Raw genomic sequence first — 22500 nt, forward strand, 5'->3', positions numbered from 1 at the left:
CTCACACACACACCGCCATCAGGAGAAAATAACCAATTTGAGGACTCAGCAGAAATGACAAGGTGAAGGCAAGAGTGTGTGTGTGTGTGTGTGTGTGTGTGTCCATGTTGAGGTATCTGTGTGCGTGAGTCTATGTTTGCTTGTGTGTGTGTGTGTGTGTGTGTGTGTGTGTGTGTGTGTGTCCATGTTTGTGTGTGTGTGTCTGTGTGCATGTTTGTGCATGTGTGTATCTCTCTCTCTCTCTCTCTCTCACACACACACACACACACACACACACACACACACACACACACACACACACACACACACACACACACACACACACACACACACACTTGTAGAAAGAAACAAGGTCAGTAACCGCAGCCAAAATCCCATATAAATTCCAGCCAGGCATGATAAATCTGTCCCAGAGCCATCACCGGCACACCAAACCATCATCAATCTATCTCTGAGCTCCATCACCCTCATTCAGTCATGATCAAATCTACCCACAAACACCATCAGCACTATCTGGCTGTGATTAATTCATCTCAGATTTCCGTCAATCTACCAGTCATGGCTAATCCACCTCAGAGCCCCCATGAAATGCCATTCAGACATGGCCAGTATATTTCAGAGCACATTCATTCACGTGAGGTTCTGCATGGTGTGTGTGTTCTCCTGACCCGCAGGAGAAAGAGAGATCATATTACACCTGCACTCCACTCACTGCACTGGTTACCTGTCAGCTTTAGGATAGATTTTAAGGTTCTAGTGATGGTTTTTAAATGTCTTCATTGTCTTGCCCCTCTTTACCTCAGTGAAATGATGGTTAGATATGTTCCAGTCAGGTCTCTGAGGTCTTCAAACAGTAATCTACTGGTGATTCCTAGATGCCGATTAAAGATTGGCGAGGGTGCTTTTAGCCACTATGGCCCAAAGCTCTGGAATTCTCTTCTTGAAGAGCTCAGAGGCATTTCATCCCTGCAAAGCTTCAAGAACAGTCTCAAAACTTTCCTGTTTAGATCTGCTTTTAGTTAAGAAACTCTAGTCTATTATTTTATAATTTGTCACTTTATTTATTTCTTTTTATCTTTAATTTTAATATTTTATTTTTATCTTCTTATATTTACTTATCTTAATTAGTTTTACTTACTTTACTTTTTTATTATATTGTTTAACTTACTTTTTTACATTTTATGTTATTTTACTTTAATTTCTTCTAACATTTTCTTTTTGTCTTCTCCTTTTTATGTTTCTTTTATTTATACTGTAAAGCACTTTGAGTTGCATGTATGTATGAAAGGTGCTATACAAATAAATATTATTATTATTATTATTCAAGTGTCATGCATTCCTAAAAGGCATTAGCAATCAATCACAGAACTCCTATTCTTCCTCATGTTCAGGCATGTATCCAACATTGAACTTGGAACTTGATCGGGAACTCAGTGGGCCAGTAGAAGACAACACCTCTAGAGGCCAACATCAAGTGTGGGATTCACCAGGCCCTTTCCCTGCTGTCCCCACTGCTGTACCCACTGCTGTACCCACTGCTGAGTAGCTGGGGAAACTGGCCATGTAGCCACCATCAGCCATCAACCATCTCCTCTACATGGATAACATCACACTGTATGTCAGAAGAGAACGAGACATCAACACACTGATCCATCTCACCAGGACAAGACATCGACTCACTGATCCATCTCACTAGGACATGAGACATCGACTCACTGATCCATCTCACCAGGACATGAGACATCGACTCACTGATCCATCTCACCAGGACATGAGACATCGACTCACTGATCCATCTTACTAGGACATGAGACATCAACACACTGATCCATTTCACCAGGACAAGACATTGACTCACTGATCCATCTTACTAGGACATGAGACATCCACTCACTGATCCATCTCACCAGGACATGAGACATCGACTCACTGATCCATCTTACTAGGACATGAGACATCCACTCACTGATCCATCTCACCAGGACATGAGACATCAACACACTGATCCATCTCACCAGGACAAGACATCGACTCACTGATCCATCTCACCAGGACATGAGACATCGACTCACTGATCCATCTCACCAGGACATGAGACATCGACTCACTGATCCATCTTACTAGGACATGAGACATCAACACACTGATCCATCTCACCAGGACAAGACATTGACTCACTGATCCATCTTACTAGGACATGAGACATCCACTCACTGATCCATCTCACCAGGACATGAGACATCGACTCACTGATCCATCTTACTAGGACATGAGACATCCACTCACTGATCCATCTCACCAGGACATGAGACATCAACACACTGATCCATCTCACCAGGACAAGACATCGACTCACTGATCCATCTCACTAGGACATGAGACATCGACTCACTGATCCATCTCACCAGGACATGAGACATCGACTCACTGATCCATCTCACCAGGACATGAGACATCAACACACTGATCCATCTCACCAGGACAAGACATTGACTCACTGATCCATCTCACCAGGACATGAGACATTGACTCACTGATCCATCTCACCAGGACATGAGACACTGACTCACTGAGACATGAGACATTGACTCACTGATTCATCTCACCAGGACATGAGACATCGATTCACTGATCCATCTTACTAGGACATGAGACACCCACTCACTGATCCATCTCACCAGGACATGAGACATCAACACACTGATCCATCTCACTAGGACATGAGACATCGACTCACTGATCCATCTCACCAGGACATGAGACATCAACACACTGATCCATCTCACCAGGACAAGACATCGACTCACTGATCCATCTCACTAGGACATGAGACATCGACTCACTGATCCATCTCACCAGGACATGAGACATCGACTCACTGATCCATCTCACCAGGACATGAGACATCGACTCACTGATCCATCTTACTAGGACATGAGACATCAACACACTGATCCATTTCACCAGGACAAGACATTGACTCACTGATCCATCTTACTAGGACATGAGACATCCACTCACTGATCCATCTCACCAGGACATGAGACATCGACTCACTGATCCATCTTACTAGGACATGAGACATCCACTCACTGATCCATCTCACCAGGACATGAGACATCAACACACTGATCCATCTCACCAGGACAAGACATCGACTCACTGATCCATCTCACCAGGACATGAGACATCGACTCACTGATCCATCTCACCAGGACATGAGACATCGACTCACTGATCCATCTTACTAGGACATGAGACATCAACACACTGATCCATCTCACCAGGACAAGACATTGACTCACTGATCCATCTTACTAGGACATGAGACATCCACTCACTGATCCATCTCACCAGGACATGAGACATCGACTCACTGATCCATCTTACTAGGACATGAGACATCCACTCACTGATCCATCTCACCAGGACATGAGACATCAACACACTGATCCATCTCACCAGGACAAGACATCGACTCACTGATCCATCTCACTAGGACATGAGACATCGACTCACTGATCCATCTCACCAGGACATGAGACATCGACTCACTGATCCATCTCACCAGGACATGAGACATCAACACACTGATCCATCTCACCAGGACAAGACATTGACTCACTGATCCATCTCACCAGGACATGAGACATTGACTCACTGATCCATCTCACCAGGACATGAGACACTGACTCACTGAGACATGAGACATTGACTCACTGATTCATCTCACCAGGACATGAGACATCGATTCACTGATCCATCTTACTAGGACATGAGACACCCACTCACTGATCCATCTCACCAGGACATGAGACATCAACACACTGATCCATCTCACTAGGACATGAGACATCGACTCACTGATCCATCTCACCAGGACATGAGACATCGACTCACTGATCCATCTCACCAGGACATGAGACATCGACTCACTGATCCATCTCACCAGGACATGAGACATCAACACACTGATCCATCTCACCAGGACATGAGACATCAACACACTGATCCATCTCACCAGGACATGAGACATCCACTCACTGAACCATCTCACCAGGACATGAGACATCGACTCACTGATCCATCTCACCAGGATATGAGACATTGACTCACTGATCCATCTCACAGGACATGAGACATTGACTCACTGATCCATCTCACCAGGACATGAGACATCGATTCACTGATCCATCTTACTAGGACATGAGACACCCACTCACTGATCCATCTCACCAGGACATGAGACATCAACACACTGATCCATCTCACCAGGACATGAGACATCGATTCACTGATCCATCTTACTAGGACATGAGACATCCACTCACTGAGCCATCTCACTAGGACATGAGACATCAACACACTGATCCATCTCACCAGGACATGAGACATCGACTCACTGAGCCATCTCACCAGGACATGAGACATTGACCCACTGATCCATCTCACCAGGACATGAGACACTGACTCACTGAGACATGAGACATTGACTCACTGATCCATCTCACCAGGACATGAGACATCGATTCACTGATCCATCTTACTAGGACATGAGACACCCATTCACTGATCCATCTCACCAGGACATGAGACATCAACACACTGATCCATCTCACTAGGACATGAGACATCGACTCACTGATCCATCTCACCAGGATACGAGACATCGACACACTGATCCATCTCACCAGGATACGAGACATCGACTCACTGATCCATCTCACCAGGACATGAGACATTGACTCACTGATCCATCTCACCAGGACATGAGACATCGACTCAATGATCCATCTCAATAGAATATACAGCAGTATCAGAATCTCATTCAGACTGGATAAGTGTGGTCTGCTGATAACAAGGAGAGGATGAGTAGTTAGAACTGAAGGGATCGTACTACCTGGTGGAACTGTAGCGTTGGGGGTCGTGGGATGGGGGGTTTGTGGGAAGGGGGGCTGTTGAGGTCTGGTGAGCCACTAACCAATATGAAACAACCAAGATCCCAAGAAGTCCAGGAAGATCTCGGACGCTGTAATATTAACATCTGTCTCATGTAAACAGGCCCTTAGTAGGAGAGGAAAATGCAAAGTACTCCACTATAAAAAAAAATTAATAGTGCTCATAAATTTCCATATTTACCAACACACTTTTAACACATATTATTAGATTTGTGTGAATGTGCCCATGTGTTTATGAATGCATATGTATCCAACATATAAATATAAATATCCACTAATCTCTTATTAAATAAATATCCACTAATCTCTTATTAAATAAATGTCCACTAATCTCTTATTAAATAAATGTCCACTAATCTTCGTAATAGCCAATGAACATGAGAAATTTATTTTCAGTATTTTAAGACAGTGTTTACAAATTATAAGTACATGTTCCTACTGAAACACACACTAATACTGAAACACACACGCATATTGAATTACACACACACACATACTGAAACACACACACACACACACACACACACATACACAGCCACACGTGATCATCTACACACACATTCTATGTATTTCCACCAAGAAGTGTATTATGCCATCTAAACAGTGCAGATGACTGGGTTCCTTTTAGGCTATATATGAAATGTGAAAAGTGTGTGTGTGTGTGTGTGTGTGTGTGTGTGTGTGTGTGTGTGTGTGTGTGTGTGTGTGTGTGTGTGTGTGTGTGTGTGTGTGTGTGTGTTTTACATGAATTACAGACTAATTAAAATCTCTTTATGGATTAAAGGCCCAATTAACCAAGAAACAATCTCTAAAACTTAAACACAGCTGAACACATGGATATAAAAAGCGTAATTGGTCATGTTCAGAGCTGAGAGAGTCTACCCTGCAGGGCTTCAAAACACAACGTGTTATGTTCTCTATTTGTTTATAATACAGTATTTATTTTGGATCGGGAGGTGTTGGACACTGTGCTGGACACTGTTCTGGATACTGCTTCCTAGAATATGTTGTACTGCTAATGGAAAAACAATTTCAGATTAATCCTAATTTTCTTTAAGAAGTTCCAGATGAGTATGATGTCCACACCCACTGCACGATGTCCACACCCACTGCACAATGTCCACACCCACTGCACAATGTCCACACCCACTGCACAATGTCCACACCCACTGCACAATGTCCACACCCACTGCAAGATGTCCACACCCACTGCAAGATGTCCACACCCACTCCACAGTTTTTCTGAATCATATAATTGAAGCTTACATTTATGCTATTTACCAGACACTTTTCTCCAACAAACCTTACATTCGTCACAAAGTACAGTGTCAGCTCACAGTTAATTAATGGCTCAGCAGTGCCACCTGTCAATTATGGGGCTTGAACAGTCAACCTTCTGATTACTAGTCCAGTATCTTAACTGCTGAAATACCCTTAAGTAGGTCTTCTCTGCTCTCGATACTTTGGACCATTAACCCGTCTTGCCCGTTTTGCTCCTTTGTCTTTTCTCATCAAAACTCATCTTAACCTTCTCCCCAGCACAAACGGTGGAGGCGTCTGAAACCCGTGTCAGATGGGTCTGACTCTCTGGGCTGAGAGATCTGTATCAAAGCTGAAGCCTCTCTGTGTCCTGATGTGAACTGGGTGAACTGGGTATCAGTAGAGTCTCAAACTGGTGGGGCTTTTGATCTTTAAGCTACAACAAGCCTCATGTTGAAAGAGTTACACATGTTGAATTCCAAAGTGAGAGAATAGAATTGCTTCACCAAGAAGCAAAAACTCTAACTCTTCTAAAAAGAGTTAGAACACTGACAGGGCATCAATTATTAAACTCACACTGAATTATCACAGCTTTTCAGAATACTGATCAGGAATACATGTTCATTTTTACTGCATAACATGGGAGAGATTCTGATCACAGTGTTGGAGAAGCACAGGTGCTGGACACTGGTGGTGGTCATCTGGACACTGGTGGTGTTCTGGACACTGGTGGTGGTGGTCATCTGGACACTGGTGGTGGTTTTCAGATCCAGAGGATCTGGACACAAACTCTAGAGCAAACTTAGCACGAGAGGCTGCTAATTGTTATGCTTTATGGAAGCTTCACTTTGACTTCCAGACATTCCTCTTTCCCTGCTTTCACTTTGGAACTTAAACTACACATGAGAAAAGCTCATTTGTCTTCATTAGTGCAGCTCATTGCTACAAACCAAATTAATACGAACCAAGTGGAATTGTTTGACAGATCAATACATCCACACGATATCAATAAACACAATGAAGCAGATCTTCTTGTTTCGGAAGAGTTTGTGCAGCTGCCGGCCGGTTCTGCTGCTGTGGAGGAACACGGGCGTCCTGCAGTCTCATTCCTATTCTGAAGGTCGTTTTAACGAACCGCCGCACTATCTCCGTCTCGGAACACATTTCTCCTGCCATAATTACTTACACCCGGCACCCAGCGCCAGATAACGGGGGACAAAGGGGGTGAAATCTGTCCTGCTTGAAATTAAATGGCTTCCTTAAGCACTCGGTCACAGCTAGTTGAGCTTTGTGTTGAGACTGAGAGGAGGCAGACACTCACAATCTCCCACCTAATCTGCTGCTGCAGCTCATCAGGCTGGATTATAAACACAGGAACATTGGGGGGGGGGGGGGGGGGGGGGTGGTTTTAAATGGAACATTTTTTATGGTATGCAGATATGCTAATGAGTTAATGAAGGTCAAATAATACATAAAAAGAGTGTTATTATAAAGTTATACTCTCACACACTCTCTCACTCCTCTCCATCACACTATCACTCCTCTCTCTCACTCCTCTCGCGCTCTCACTTCTCTTTCTCACTCTCTCACTCATCTCACTCACACTCTCTCACTCACACTCTCTCACTCACACTCTCTCACTCACACTCTCACACTCTCACTCTCTCACTCTCTCACTCTCTCACTCTCTCACTCTCTCACTCACACTCTCTCACTCACACTCTCTCACTCACACTCTCTCACTCACACTCTCTCACTCACACTCTCTCACTCCTGTCTCACACTCTCTTGCTCCTCTCACTCCTCTCTCTCACTCTCACATCAAAACATCAAAGATCACCAAACTGACAACTGAAGAAAAACAACAGACCTACACCTAAATACCTGTGTATGTGTGTGTGTGTGTGTGTGTGTGTGTGTGTGTGTGTGTGTGTGTGTGTGTGTGTGTGTGTGTGTGTGTGTGTGTGTGTGTGTGTGTGTGAAATCATGTTCGTGTAAGGTAGAAAAGGAATGTGGGTGTTTGTGTGTATAATTGAATTATAATAATCTGAAAATCACAGTTTGCAATGGAAATCAATAACTGTGATCAGCTCAGACAGAAGATCGACTACAAGACATACTCTTTTAAAAATAGGTGAGGAGGTTCCAGGCCATCAATAAATCAGCACACACACACACACACACACACACACACACACACACACACACACATATATATATATATATATATATATATATATATATGTGTATGTGTGTGTGTGTGTGTGTGTGTGTGTGTGTGTGTGCTGATTTATTGATGGCCTGGAACCTCCTCACCTATTTTTAAAAGAGTATGTCTTGCAGTCGATCTTCTATACATATATATATATATATACACACACACAGACACACACACACACACACACACACACATATATATATATATATACATACACACACACACACATATATATATATACATACACACACACAGACACACACACACACACACACACACACACACACACACACACACACACACACACACACACACACACACACATACACATATATATATATATATACACACACACATATATATACACACACACATACCCTTGCATGCTAATCACAGTCAGTGTTGCTATGTGAACTGACAGAGATTCATCACCGTGTACCACATGACCACTGCAACATGAAATATGGAGTTTGTTTTTGTATGTGTGACTTTGGATATGTTCACACACACAGTGTCTGGGTTGGACATGTTGGACACACACACACACACACACACACACACACACACACACAGTGTCTGAGTTGCAGGCTGAACAGAGTGAGACACACACTAGCAAGTCAGCCATGACAGCTGTACAGAGAGGAGGAACCCTGAGTGATGGCCACTGCCACACTCTGTGTTTGTTGTTACTTCTGATTGAACTGTGAATGTGAACCTGAATGGAGTGTTTCAAACCTGTGGTTTCATGTGTGGGACTGAGATTAGGCTGTTGAATCAGGCAGGTGTGACAGGGTGTAGGGGTGGAACTCCCACAGCACCCCGATGGCCGTGGGCCCGGACACCGGTCTCTGGGGAACCGGGTCCTAAGCTCAGCTAAGACTGTAGCAGCCGTGTCCACATCCTGCGTCAAACACACACTTTCGGCTGCCACAGGTCAGAATGGCGTGAAACACACACTTTCCATTTCTCCTATGAGAACTGTACAAAACTCACTTCTAGCTGTGCTTATGAGGACAGCCAGAAGACACTGGAGGCTTCTGCCATCTGGTAGCTGGGCCTTGGCCAGTGTGGTGGCAGAAGACTCCAGCAGGGCTGGAACATAGACCAACATTCTCCAACAAACACCAACACAAACACCGATCAGCACAAACACCAGCACAAACACCAACACAAACACCGATCAGCACAAACACCAGCACAAACACCAACACAAACACCGATCAGCACAAACACCAGCACAAACACCAACACAAACACCGATCAGCACAAACACCAACACAAACACCGATCAGCACAAACACCAACACAAACACCGATCAGCACAAACACCAACCAGCACAAATGGGCTGTGATGGAGTGTGATAGGCTATGATGGGGTATTATTGGGGTGTGATTTGCTTATGATGGGGTGTGATGAGCTGTGATTGAGTGTGATGGGGTGTGGTGAGCTGTGATGGGGTGTGATGGGGTGATTCTCTAGAAGGCTCTCACTCATTCATGCTGGCTCATGTAGGTCAGTGCTTCTGGAACTGGAATAATTTCAGGAACTTTCTACAGCCACCAGGAATCATTAGAATGCAGGTATTGTTTGGAAAGTGGTGGAGTTGTTTTGCAGGGCTGGTGTTGACAAGGACATCGTTGTTTGGGATTCAGGTAAATAATAGTATTGGTCAGTCAGTGAATGTTGGCAACCATAGAGAAGAATTCTCCACTGCAGTGTTCCTACCTTCTTCTTATTACTGGGACAAATGTAGAAATTCGTCACTATGATGGTCGTTCCAGGCATCAGGTTGAGTTTCGTATAAGTGGTACCATAATCACTGGACCTACAGAGAGAGAAAGAGATGGAGAGAGGGAAGATGGAGAGGGAAAGATGAGGAGGGGAGGATGAAGAGAGAAAGAGGGGGAGAGAGAAAATAAACAGATTCAGATGTGCAGTATAGTCTCCAGATCACACGAAATCATCTCCTCAACCTTCAATTACCTTCAAAACATAATTATGATAATAAGCCACAACAGAGGTATGACTCATCAGATCACTCTGCCCACAAAAACATTTTCTCTCATCACTTTTACTGTGAGTAGAGAAAAGTAGAGAAAAGGTGTTTTTCAAAGCACAGAGATAATTCTACATGCATTTTAAAAACAGCCTCTAAAACAGCCTGTAGAGCACTGTGACCCCTGGACCAGTGTGGCTGCTGGTCGGAGAGACTGGTGTCAGATCTAATCGCTCCAGGTCCACGTGGGTTTGAGGGATGTAGCCAGAGAAAGATGCAACTTTGTGCTGGTTCTTAGACACCTTCCCCCTTGGCAGACCACATCAGACAGGAGAGGGGCGGGGCTAGCAGGGGTTCAGAAGGGGGTGGGGCTAGCAGGGGGTCAGAGAGGGGCGGAGCTAGCATGGAGTCAGAGAGGAGTCTGGCACTGACACAGTCAGCCATGTTTACTATGATTCTCCAGGCTCTCTCCGCATCACTGGGCAACAGAGGCAGTGTGGGTTTAAACTGGATCTAAATTCATACCACAGATGTTTACAATCAGACTGGAATTCTCAAATTTATAAAAGGCTAAGAGCTTTTGCTTTTTACAGCAAATGCAAAAGCTGTATCTTCTGCTCAAAGGAGTTTTCATGCTTTGTTGTGTAGACACACACACAGACCCACACAAAGCACACACACAGACCCACACAAAGCACACACACAGTACACACAGAACCACACACAGCACATACACAGCATATACACAGATCTACATATAGCACATATACATGCACCCACACACATCTGCACAGAGGAGAAATTCCCCACAGGCACTGAGAGCATTTCAACCCTGATCTCGCCCTCAGCCAACAAAGCTGGTTAATCTGAACAATGCAGACCTACACAGACAGGGAGAGAGAGTGAGAGAAAAACAAAGAGAGGGAGAGAGAGAGAGAGAGAGAAAACAGACAGACGAAGGAGAAAGGAAACTTCTTTGTCTTTGATCTCCTGAGGAGAAGGCAGTCTTTACGCTTAAAAAAACATAAAATCATAACCAATTTTGTTTTGCACTGGGCAGAGGGAGAAACAGAAGGAGCTGTGCACATGCAGTGGTGATGTAAAGGAGAGTAGCCACCATGGTGGAGAAGACATGAGGCACACAGCACCAAGTCTACTGCAGCCCTGGAGAGAAACACTTAGACACCCTTACATACCCTTACAATATCTTTACAAACACTTACATACCCTTATAAACCCTTACATACCCTTACAATATCTTTACAAACACTTACAATATCCTTACATACCCTTACAATGTCTTTACAAACACTTAAAATATCCTTACAATATCCTTACAAACCCTTACAATATCCTTACAATATCTTTACAAACACTTACAATATCTTTACAATATCCTTACAAACCCTTACAATATCCTTACATACCCTTACAATATCTTTACAAACACTAAAATATCCTTATAATATCCTTACATACCCTTACAATATCCTTACATACCCTTACAATATCTTTACAAACACTTACAATATCCTTACAAACACTTGCATACCCTTACAATATCCTTACATACCCTTACAATATCATTACAATATCTTTACAAACACTTACAATATCCTTACAAACCCTTACATACCCTTACAAACCCTTACAATATCCTTACATACCCTTACACTTACATACCCTAACAATATCATTACAATATCTTTACAAACACTTACAATATCATTACAAACCCTTACATACCCTTACAATATCCTTACATACCCTTACAGTATCCTTACAATATCTTTACAAACACTTACATACCCTTACAAACACTTACATACACTTACAATATCCTTACATACCCTTACAATATCATTACAATATCTTTACAAACACTTACAATATCCTTACAAAGGCTTACAATATCCTTACATACCCTTACAAACATTTACAAACCCTAATATACCCTTACAAACACATATGCTTACAAACCTTTATTAAACCTTACAAACCCTTAAAAACCCTTACAAACGCTTACATACCCTTACATATACTTACATACCCCTAGATACCCTTACAAACCCTTACAAAGGCTTACAATAACCTTACATACCCTTACAAACATTTTCAAACCCTAATATATCCTTACAAAACCTTACAATCCCTTACATACCCTTATAAATCATTACAAACAATCACTAAGTACTCTAGGATAGGATCCGAATCTTAGTGTTTATGGATTGTTCCAGTACCAACTTGAGAGTGTGTGGATTGTTTTAGTACAACGTGAGTGTGTGAAGGGTCTAGTACAACGTGAAGTGTGTGGAGTGTTGTAGTACAACTTGAGAGTGTGTGGAGTGTTGTAGTACAACTTGAGTGTGTGTGGAGGGTTCCAGTACAACATGAGTGTGTGTGGAGGGTTCCAGTACAACGTGAGTGTGTGTGGAGGGTTCTAGTACAACGTGAGAGTGTGTGGAGGGTTCTAGTACAACGTGAGAGTGTGTGGAGGGTTCCAGTACAACGTGACAGTGTGTGGAGGGTTCTAGTACAACGTGAGAGTGTGTGGAGGGTTCCAGGACTGATAAAAAAAAATGGAAGCCAAAGCTTCCAAAACGAGCACACCTCTGCTCTCCAGACCTCAGCACAGAGAACACACACACCGTACATCAACCCTGATTACCAAAACCAACTCTGACAGCTACACACAGACACACCACTGAGATTTCACGGAGGAGAAGGACACCAACAAACTGAGAGCCTAAGGGTCAAGACTGTATAAACCTACTGCTAATGCACTGTACTGAAACTTTTCTGAAACTGTACTGAAGCAGGTACTGAAAATGTTTACTGAGCTATGCACTGCATACTAAAATGAGTGGTTAAATTTATCGAAAAATTCCATTGATTTAGCCTGATGCTAACAACCTGTTGCTAGCTTAAGAGTTAGCAAGCTTTTAGCAGGTGTTTGTTTCTTGTTGTTTTTACTGTTTAGCAGATTCCACAAGAAAGTTGGTTTTGCTAAAAAACAGTCTCTGGTTCCATGTCTCCAAGGGTAGCTCCAAACAAACTACAACAGTCTCTGGTTCCATGTCTCCAAGGGTAGCTCCAAACAAACTACAACAGTGCAGTCTCCAGTGAGTGCTGCTGGACCAAACACATGCACTGTTGCCAACTCCTCAGTAAGGAAAGTCGCTATTGGTTGTCCTAAAAGTCGCTAGAAGTCGCTAAATGACGCCATCACTTAATTTGCATAATAAATGTTTTTTGAAGCTGTAAATGAATAATGTTGGGAGAGAAAAAAGTGAGTAAAAAACACCCTAAATATGTTAGAACTACAAATGAACAACATCTGTTGTCTTTGAAATAGGCAGTCACTTCTCAAAAGAACTACATGACTTTAATGCTTTGTATAAATCATTTTTACCTAAATTACATAAATAGTTTTTTGCTGTGTTGTTAAATGTTAGTATATGAGTAGCAGCAGGAACTAGTTGGCATAGAAATCAACCTTACAATACAGGCAGTATGCCCGTGTATTATCTCCAATACATGGCTTCAACCAGCCTTTATAATTCAGGATTTGATTCCCACTATTTCCTGTATTTTTGAGAATAGAGTTTAGAGTGAGACATGATGAGCAAGTTAGCTAGATGTTTAGCTTTCACAGAGACGCACACACTGTGGAGTAGTGTTGCCACCTGTCCCGGTTTTCACGTGCCTGTCCCGGTTTTCCCGGGCTGTCCCGTTTTGTCCCGGTTTTTCTTCTTTTTATTCGGTCCCGGCCAAAAAACTAGGGTAGTTCAAACCACGATTCAGACTGTTTCTGCACACTTTAAATCTGTTTTTTTTCTCTCGCTGTGTTCATTTTAAACCCCTCCGGTAACGTTTTATGTTCGCCGCCCCCCTCCCCGCTCAACAACTTACGTTCGCCACCCCCCCGTCAACAGATTACACTCGCCACCCTGTGCCTGTGTCAGTATGACAGTGTCCTTGTTTTTTGTCAGACCTAGGTGGCAACCCTACTGTGGAGAGTTAGCTTAAATGTTTAAGCTAGATGTTTAGCTTTCACAGAGATGCACTGTGGACGAGTCGAGTGATCGGCTACGTGGTGAATGAGGTGAAGAATGACAGAGACTGTGTGAGGTAAATGCAGTGATTTATTTTCGTGTCTCACTGAAGACTAAACCATTTATATTTACATCCCCCGTCAGCGGCACCTTTGGGCATGCGCAGTTCATGTGCAGTGTGGACGTGGAGCGGTGAGGGTCTGCTCTGAGTGTGAGACTGCACTGAGTGTTGTGGGCGGGGCTCACGGCAGCACGGCCCAGAGGACAGCAACTAAAGAACGTGTTTGTTCAGAGTCTCCAAAAGTCTCCAATAACACCACAAAACGTCGCTAGATTTGTCGCTAGTCACGTTTTACTACAAAAAGTCGCTAGAGGGTCTGAAAAGTCGCTAAATATAGCGACAAAGTCGCTAAGTTGGCAACACTAAACACATGAGGAGAGGCGGGTTGAGCAGCTTGGCTGTGGGCCGGACCACAGTGGGCCAGACCACACACACAAGGGGAGGCGGCTTGAGCAGCTTGGCCCCGCCTCAGTGGACTGGACAATTCCACATGCCTTTTATAGTGGAATAAATAAAGCATTCACTCAGGCAGGCTCAACAGCCAGAGCCTCCACACAGACACAAACTGTTCTGAGATCAGCAGCAGACTGGCTGGTGCATCAGACCCAATACAGTAAACCCCTGGTGGGGGGGGGGGGGGGGGGGGAGGGGGGGCATGACATTACTAATAAAATGTGAAAGATTGTGTAGTGCTGGCTTCACTTGCATTGCCAAACGATGGTGCTAATGATGCTAGCTTAATCAGACTCATTTCACAGCAGCAATTAGCGGTCAGCACTAACAGATCGACAGAAAGGACAGAGTGAAAGAGGGCAGGAGAGCAGAGGGAGAGAAGGATGGAGATTAAACATGCTAGATGAGAAATTAGTGTCCTGTGGTTTCAGTTTCTAATTAACCTACTTTCATCAAATTCAACTCATTCTTAATAAATGATTGTGTAAGAGGGGTAGCACAACAGGACCTAGCTTTCGCTTCTGAGGAACGTGGGTAATGTAGGCTTTGTGGCCTTCTGCTTCAGTATTATCTTTGCTGAAAGTGACCTAATACATAATGTTAATGAGGGCACTTGTAGTGTTCTTATATTTAATCAGCCATTTTTTGTATATTGTAAGTGTTGTTTTGATTAAAAGTAGGCTAAGTGTTTAGTGCTGGACAATGTTTTAGCAGCAACAAAACCAAAAATCTTTGTTTTGCCACATATGAGAAGGTCTGATGTGTTCTGGTAGAGTGTGTTACAGGAGACTGAGGGAGAGATAGGGAGATCTGAGGGAGATCTGAGGGAGAGAGAGAGGGAGATCTGAGGGAGAGAGAGATGGAGAGAGAGGGAGATCTGAAGGAGAGAGGGAGATCTGAAGGAGAGAGAGGGAGATCTGAAGGAGAGAGAGGGAGATCTGAGGGAGAAAGAGGGAGATCTGAGGGAGAGATAGGGAGATCTGAAGGAGAGAGAGGGAGATCTGAAGGAGAGAGAGGGAGATCTGAAGGAGAGAGAGGGAGATCTGAGGGAGAGAAAGGGAGATCTGAGGGAGAGAGAGGGAGATCTGAGGGAGAGAGAGGGAGATCTGAGGGAGAGAGAGGGAGATCTGAGGGAGAGAAAGGGAGATCTGAGGGAGAGAGAGAGAGATCTGAGGGAGAGAGATAGGGAGATCTGAGGGAGAGAAAGGGAGATCTGAGGGAGAGAGATAGGGAGATCTGAGGGAGAGAAAGGGAGATCTGAGGGAGATAGAGGGAGATCTGAAGGAGAGAGAAAGGGAGATCTGAAGGAGAGAGAGGGAGATCTGAGGGAGAGAGAAAGGGAGATCTGAAGGAGAGAGAGGGAGATCTGAGGGAGAGAGAAAGGGAGATCTGAAGGAGAGAGAGGGAGATCTGAGGGAGAGAGAAAGGGAGATCTGAAGGAGATCTGAGGGAGAGAGAGGGAGATTTGAGGGAGAGAGGGAGATCTGAAGGAGATCTGAGGGAGAGAAAGGGAGATCTGAAGAGGAAAGAGGGAGATCTCAGGGAGAGAGATTACTCGCATTACTGTTAGTATATCAATATATAGTAACGCACCGCTTTTAATGACCAGTAACGTCAACGGCGTTGTAACGACAGGAAAAGTAATTAATTATATTATCCCGTTACTAACAAAATGACGCCGTTACCTAACGCCGTTATTTTTAACGGCGTTATTCGCAACACTGGATATGTGTCTGATTAATTGAATTGTGATATGTATCTGATTAATTGAAGTGTGATATGTGTCTCATTAATTGAAGTGTGACGCGTGTCTCTGAAGTGTGACGCGTGTCTCTGAAGTGTGACGCGTGTCTCTGAAGTGTGACGCGTGTCTCTGAAGTGTGACGCGTGTCTCTGAAGTGTGACGTGTGTCTGTGTCTGAAGTTTAATGTGTGTCTGTATCTGAAGTGTGATGAGTGTCTTACTGTGTCTGAAATGTGGTGTGTCTGTGTCTGAAGTGTGATGTGTGTCTGACTGTCATGCTGTGTGAGACACTGAAAGACCATCTGAACATCTGAAGGCTCATAAAGGCACTTTCATTATTTCATCCAGACATTATTTTCAACAGACATTACACATATTTGGAAACATTACTGAATGTTTGATCAATACATTCAAAAGTTGAATGAGCAGCTTACAATTAATGATCTTCCCCTCACCCAAAACAGCTCCACAAACCCAATCAGTTTGGCCACAACCCGGCACATTCAACAGAAACAGCCCTCACGGCAATGGCAGCGAAGCATCCTGCTGTCAGGCCTGCAAACTGTCATCTGCCTTAATTCTTCTGGACATTTTGGCAGCCTTTGACACATTAAACCACAACATCCTCCTCTCTGCTCTCGCCAGCCATGATGTGACTTGTTCTGCATAGAAATGATTTCATGGCTGCATAGAAATGATGAAGGGCTGGTCCTCTCCACTGGTGTACCCCAGGGCACAGTGCTAGGCCCTCTGCTCTTTGAATATTAGCTCTCATAGTCACATAATATTTTCTCATGACTTCTCTCACTACTACTATGCTGACGACACCCTAATTATTTCCTTCCCACCTTCTGGCACTCAGGTTTACAGGTGTATCGAGGAACCTCACAGTCTTCTTTGAGATCTCGCTGGTATTGCCACCTGACGATCTCCCTGGTATTGCCACCTGAAGTTGCTCGTAACCTGGGTATAACGTTGGACAAGCAGTTATCATTCTCAACTCATGTTTCAAATCTGCCCAGGTCATCCAGGTTTCCACGTTGTAACACAAAGGGTTTTCTCACAGGAAGATGTCCGGGAGCTTGGCTGTCTTCATTTCACTTAAACTACTGCAACTTGCTGTTTGATGGTCCTCAGGCCATCAGACCACTGCAACTGATCTAGAACACAGCAGTCTTCCAAAATTCACACTCCAATACTATGTTCACATTTCATGGAAAACAAGCACTGGGATTCTAGTCTGTGTCCTGCTCCCAGACGGTAGCCTAGCACTCTACACTGAAGACTCGTCTATTTGTGGAGTATTTAAACGCCCACTGGTTCAGCACCCATCATATTCATAATACTTATGGGGAACTGAAACTCTAACATCTATGTATCAGCACTGTCTCCTGTATTTCAACAGTATTCTAAAACTCTATTTTTAGTAACAATTACTTGTTCAGTTGATTGATGCGCTGATGTTTTTATTTTTTGGATTTGAATGTGACCTCAAGCAGACTTATTTTTTAAAATGTTTATTAAGGTGATTTTATTTATTTTTGCTGCTGATGTAAGCTGAGAGTTTTAATATGTTGTCTCATCTTTCAAGCAGAAAGGTTCAAAACGTTAAACGCTTTAGTTTAATGCTTATAATAATACTTTAATATACTAAAATTAGAAGTGTAAAAAAAAATAGGATTGTTGTGGCCTATTCATTTTTATTCAAGTATAATTGCACTTGAATAATACAAGACCCACAGTCACGTCCTTCAGTGTGACTGACATGCGTTCACGTCCTTCAGTGTGACTGACACGCGTTCACGTCCTTCAGTGTGACTGACACACGGTCACGTCCCTGAGTGTGACTGACAAGCGGTCACGTCCCTGAGTGTGACTGACAAGCGGTCACGTCCCTGAGTGTGGCTGACCCGCGGTCACGTCCCTGAGTGTGGCTGACCCGCGGTCACGTCCCTGAGAGTGGCTGACCCGCGGTCACGTCCCTGAGAGTGGCTGACCCGCGGTCACGTCCTTGAGTGTGACTGACACGCGGTCACGTCCTTGAGAGTGACTGACACGCGGTCACGTCCTTGAGAGTGACTGACACGCGGTCACGTCCTTGAGAGTGACTGACACGCGGTCACATCCTTGAGAGTGACTGACACGCGGTCACGTCCTTGAGAGTGACTGACACGCGGTCACGTCCTTGAGTGTGACTGACACGCGGTCACGTCCTTGAGTGTGACTGACACGCGGTCACGTCCTTGAGTGTGACTGACACGCGGTCACGTCCTTGAGGCTTCAGCATAATTCAAGGTGGAGCCAAGTGAAGTCTACTGGGCGTGAGAGACTGTGAAGTTACCATGGTAACACAGCACTGACATATTCCACACCCAATCAGACCTGGTGTGGGCTTCTCCAGGTTTTGCTTGGTAATTTTTCGGAAGCGCATGTATCTAAACGTGTTCAATGTCACTGTTCAGTGACACTGAATGATAAAGAAAAAAGAACTAACAAGATACTGTGTTGATGTAATAATGGAGCCTTTCTGAGTGTTTCAGAGTGTTTCTGGGCATTCTGAGTGTTTTCAGTGTTTCTGAATCTTTCTGAGTGTCTCTGAACTCGTTGTTATGACCCTTATGAGTTTCACCCCTCTGGACTTTAGAGTCAGCGCTGCTTCTCACTGGAACACCTCCCACACAGGAAGCCATTAAGACAGCGCACACACTGAATCGTGCTGTAGGGAATAAGGCTAGGGCACTCAGTAGGCAGCATGGACTACACACTCGATTCCGGTGAGCGAAGGAAGAGTGTCTGGAATCCTGGAACACTGAAATGTTCTGGAACACTGGAATGTTCTGGAATTGTAACTGTAAATTGCAGAATATCTCAAATTCCTTCTGTGAGGTCCTGTGCGAAATCCTCAACTCTCTTTTTCTCTCTCCCAGAGACAGCATGTAGGCAACTAGCGTTATTAAGTAATACTTGATTAATTTACACACCCCCTATATTACACCGCGGGGTCCAATTAATCTCCATCAGACGACATGCCTCCGCCATTATCAAGGGTCTTCACGTATCCTTATTACCCAGGAAATAAGAGAAGGTCAGCAGATCCCATAAATCACAACCTGCAGCCAAATTAATGACCCTGGCTCTTCATGGTGCTCCCCAGAACGCCTCTTTAGAGGCACACCCTTCAGACTGCTGCAGACCCCAAATATTAAACCATGAAGCTGGTCGAGAGGCATGTTACTGCTGCCAGGTTGGAGTTTGGTGTCCTGCCTGATTTTGGTGGTCTGCTCAGACACACTTGCATTCAGAGTCAGCACATTATACCACTGTTCCAGCAAAAGACATATAATCCAAACCTAAATCAATCAGTGATCTGCAGCATTTGAATAATCTAACCCAAATCAATCAGTGTATTTGATTACCTGCTTTAGGGATCAGGAGCTGGATGAAGATGTATCGCTCACACCGGCCTTTGGAAGACCTAGCGTTAGATCTGAAGAGTCTTGTTCTGAACTCCTGCACTCTCTGAACCTTTGACCTTTAACCCAGTCTACTTGAGTCACGTAGCCCAAAGTCATTAAAAATCTCACCAACACCACCATGAAGTTCAAGGCTTTGCTTCCACACCCAGAAAAACCAACCACTGGGATTCTGGGATATTCCTGGCATAGCAATCGCCATGGCATCAAACACACTAGTCAAAAAGCAAATGAGCTTCATCACATCAGTGCTAATTAATGCAAACGGTGATAATATGTAAAACGGGTGTGATAACTGTCACTTCTTCAGTTCTGGGTTGGCTACTCACTGCAGTGAAACATTTGTTTATTAAACACAGCTTACAGATTATTCTGGTTTTTAGAGTTTTTGAGATTTTATGCACAGCTTACAGTAAATATGCCTACAGGACAGTTTGACAGGACTATGTTTCACAGGGTGGAGTGGTTTGACAGGACTGTATGTTTGACAGGTCATGAGAAAGGCTTTTTAACTGCCCACAAGATGGGCTAGATGGCCTAGAGATCAAAGGTTAAGACTAAGAATGTTTAAGATTCTAGACCTCTAGAGTTCCACTTGGAGATCTAGACAGGTGAAGAAGGGTTACAGAGTTCCTGGTTCAGTGAAATGTGCAGCCTGGTTCAGGTTTAGTATCCTGGACACACACACACACACACACACACACACACACACACACACACACACACACACACACACACACACACACACACACACACACACACACAACTCTATCCTAGTCTTAGACACACACACACACACACACACACACACACACACACACACACAACTCTATCCTAGTCTTACACACACACACACACACACACACACACAACTCTATCCTAGTCTTAGACACACACACACACACACACACACACACACACACACAGAGAGTGAGCACATATCACATTATTCATTTCAGCACTTTATTGAATGTTCTGTATAAATAAGCACCCAGAAAAGCTTCAAGTCATGTTTTGAACATTTAGCGCTGACGTGTGCACACTGACACACACACACACACTTACACGTACACAGACACACACACGATGACACACACACTTACCCACACACACAGACACACACATACATACACACACACAGACACACACACAGACATACACACACACACACACAGACATACACACAGACATACACACACACACACACGTTCATTTGTAGCTTTTATGATTTTTACAGATTTGGGCTGCCTTCTGTCTCTAGCTCTCAGAGGCGCACACACACAGACACACACACACACACACACACACACACACACACACACACACACACACACACACACACACACACACACACACACACACACACACACACACACACACACACACACACAGCCCATGTGTCCCATATGACTAAGGGGAGAGGGGAGAGTAAAGGGGCATTTATCTCAATAACACCCTCATGACCAACACTGGGGCACAGAGACTTCTGTACCTCGCCCATTATACCAATCATACCCATCACTGCTACTGTTCTCTCTCTCTCTCTCTCTCTCTCTCTCTCTCTCTCTCTCTCTCTCTGTCTCTCTCTCTCTCTCTCTCTATCTCTATCTCTTTCACTCCATCCTTCTCTATCTCTCTCTCCATCTCTCTCTCTCTTTCACCCCATCTCTCTCTCTCTTGCTTGCACATCTCTCTCTATCTCTCCCTCTCTCCATCTCTCTTTTTCTCCATTTCTCTCCATCTCTCTCCCCCTCTCTCTCTGTGGTTACTCCATTACGTTTCATTACAACACATGAAGTAATGCAGTAATGAGATGATGAAACCATACAGACGTGTGAAAGTAAAGGATCCAGTTTGGGGAAAAGAGGTTTTTGTTCTTTAGTGTAAAGATATGAGCAGAACCTGAGAGGAAAACATCAAAGCCCAACACCACGAGGGTACACACAAACACACACCCATCAAAGCCCAACACCACGAGGTTACACACAAACACACACCCATCAAAGCCCAACACCACGAGGGTACACACAAACACACACCCATCAAAGCCCAACACCACGAGGGTACACACAAACACACACCCATCAAAGCCCAACACCACGAGGGTACACACAAACACACACCCATCAAAGCCCAACACCACGAGGTTACACACAAACACACACCCATCAAAGCCCAACACCACGAGGGTACACACAAACACACACCCATCAAAGCCCAACACCACGAGGGTACACACAAACACACACCCATCAAAGCCCAACACCACGAGGTTACACACA

The 22500-nt window shown here is 44.2% G+C and overlaps 1 protein-coding gene across 1 annotated transcript in view; it reads right to left on the reverse strand.

Annotated features, from left to right (window-relative positions):
* The window catches only part of sorcs2 (sortilin-related VPS10 domain containing receptor 2), a 228044-nt gene that overhangs the window by 109351 nt on the left and 96193 nt on the right, over nucleotides 1–22500 (reverse strand). Inside the window, exon 3 of the mRNA XM_076972128.1 lies at nucleotides 10163–10262. Coding sequence (XP_076828243.1) covers nucleotides 10163–10262 — 100 coding nt within the window. The remainder of the gene's footprint in view (nucleotides 1–10162; nucleotides 10263–22500) is intronic.

The sequence above is a fragment of the Brachyhypopomus gauderio genome, chromosome 14, assembly GCF_052324685.1.
Source record: "Brachyhypopomus gauderio isolate BG-103 chromosome 14, BGAUD_0.2, whole genome shotgun sequence".
Classification (NCBI taxonomy): Eukaryota; Metazoa; Chordata; class Actinopteri; order Gymnotiformes; family Hypopomidae; genus Brachyhypopomus; species Brachyhypopomus gauderio.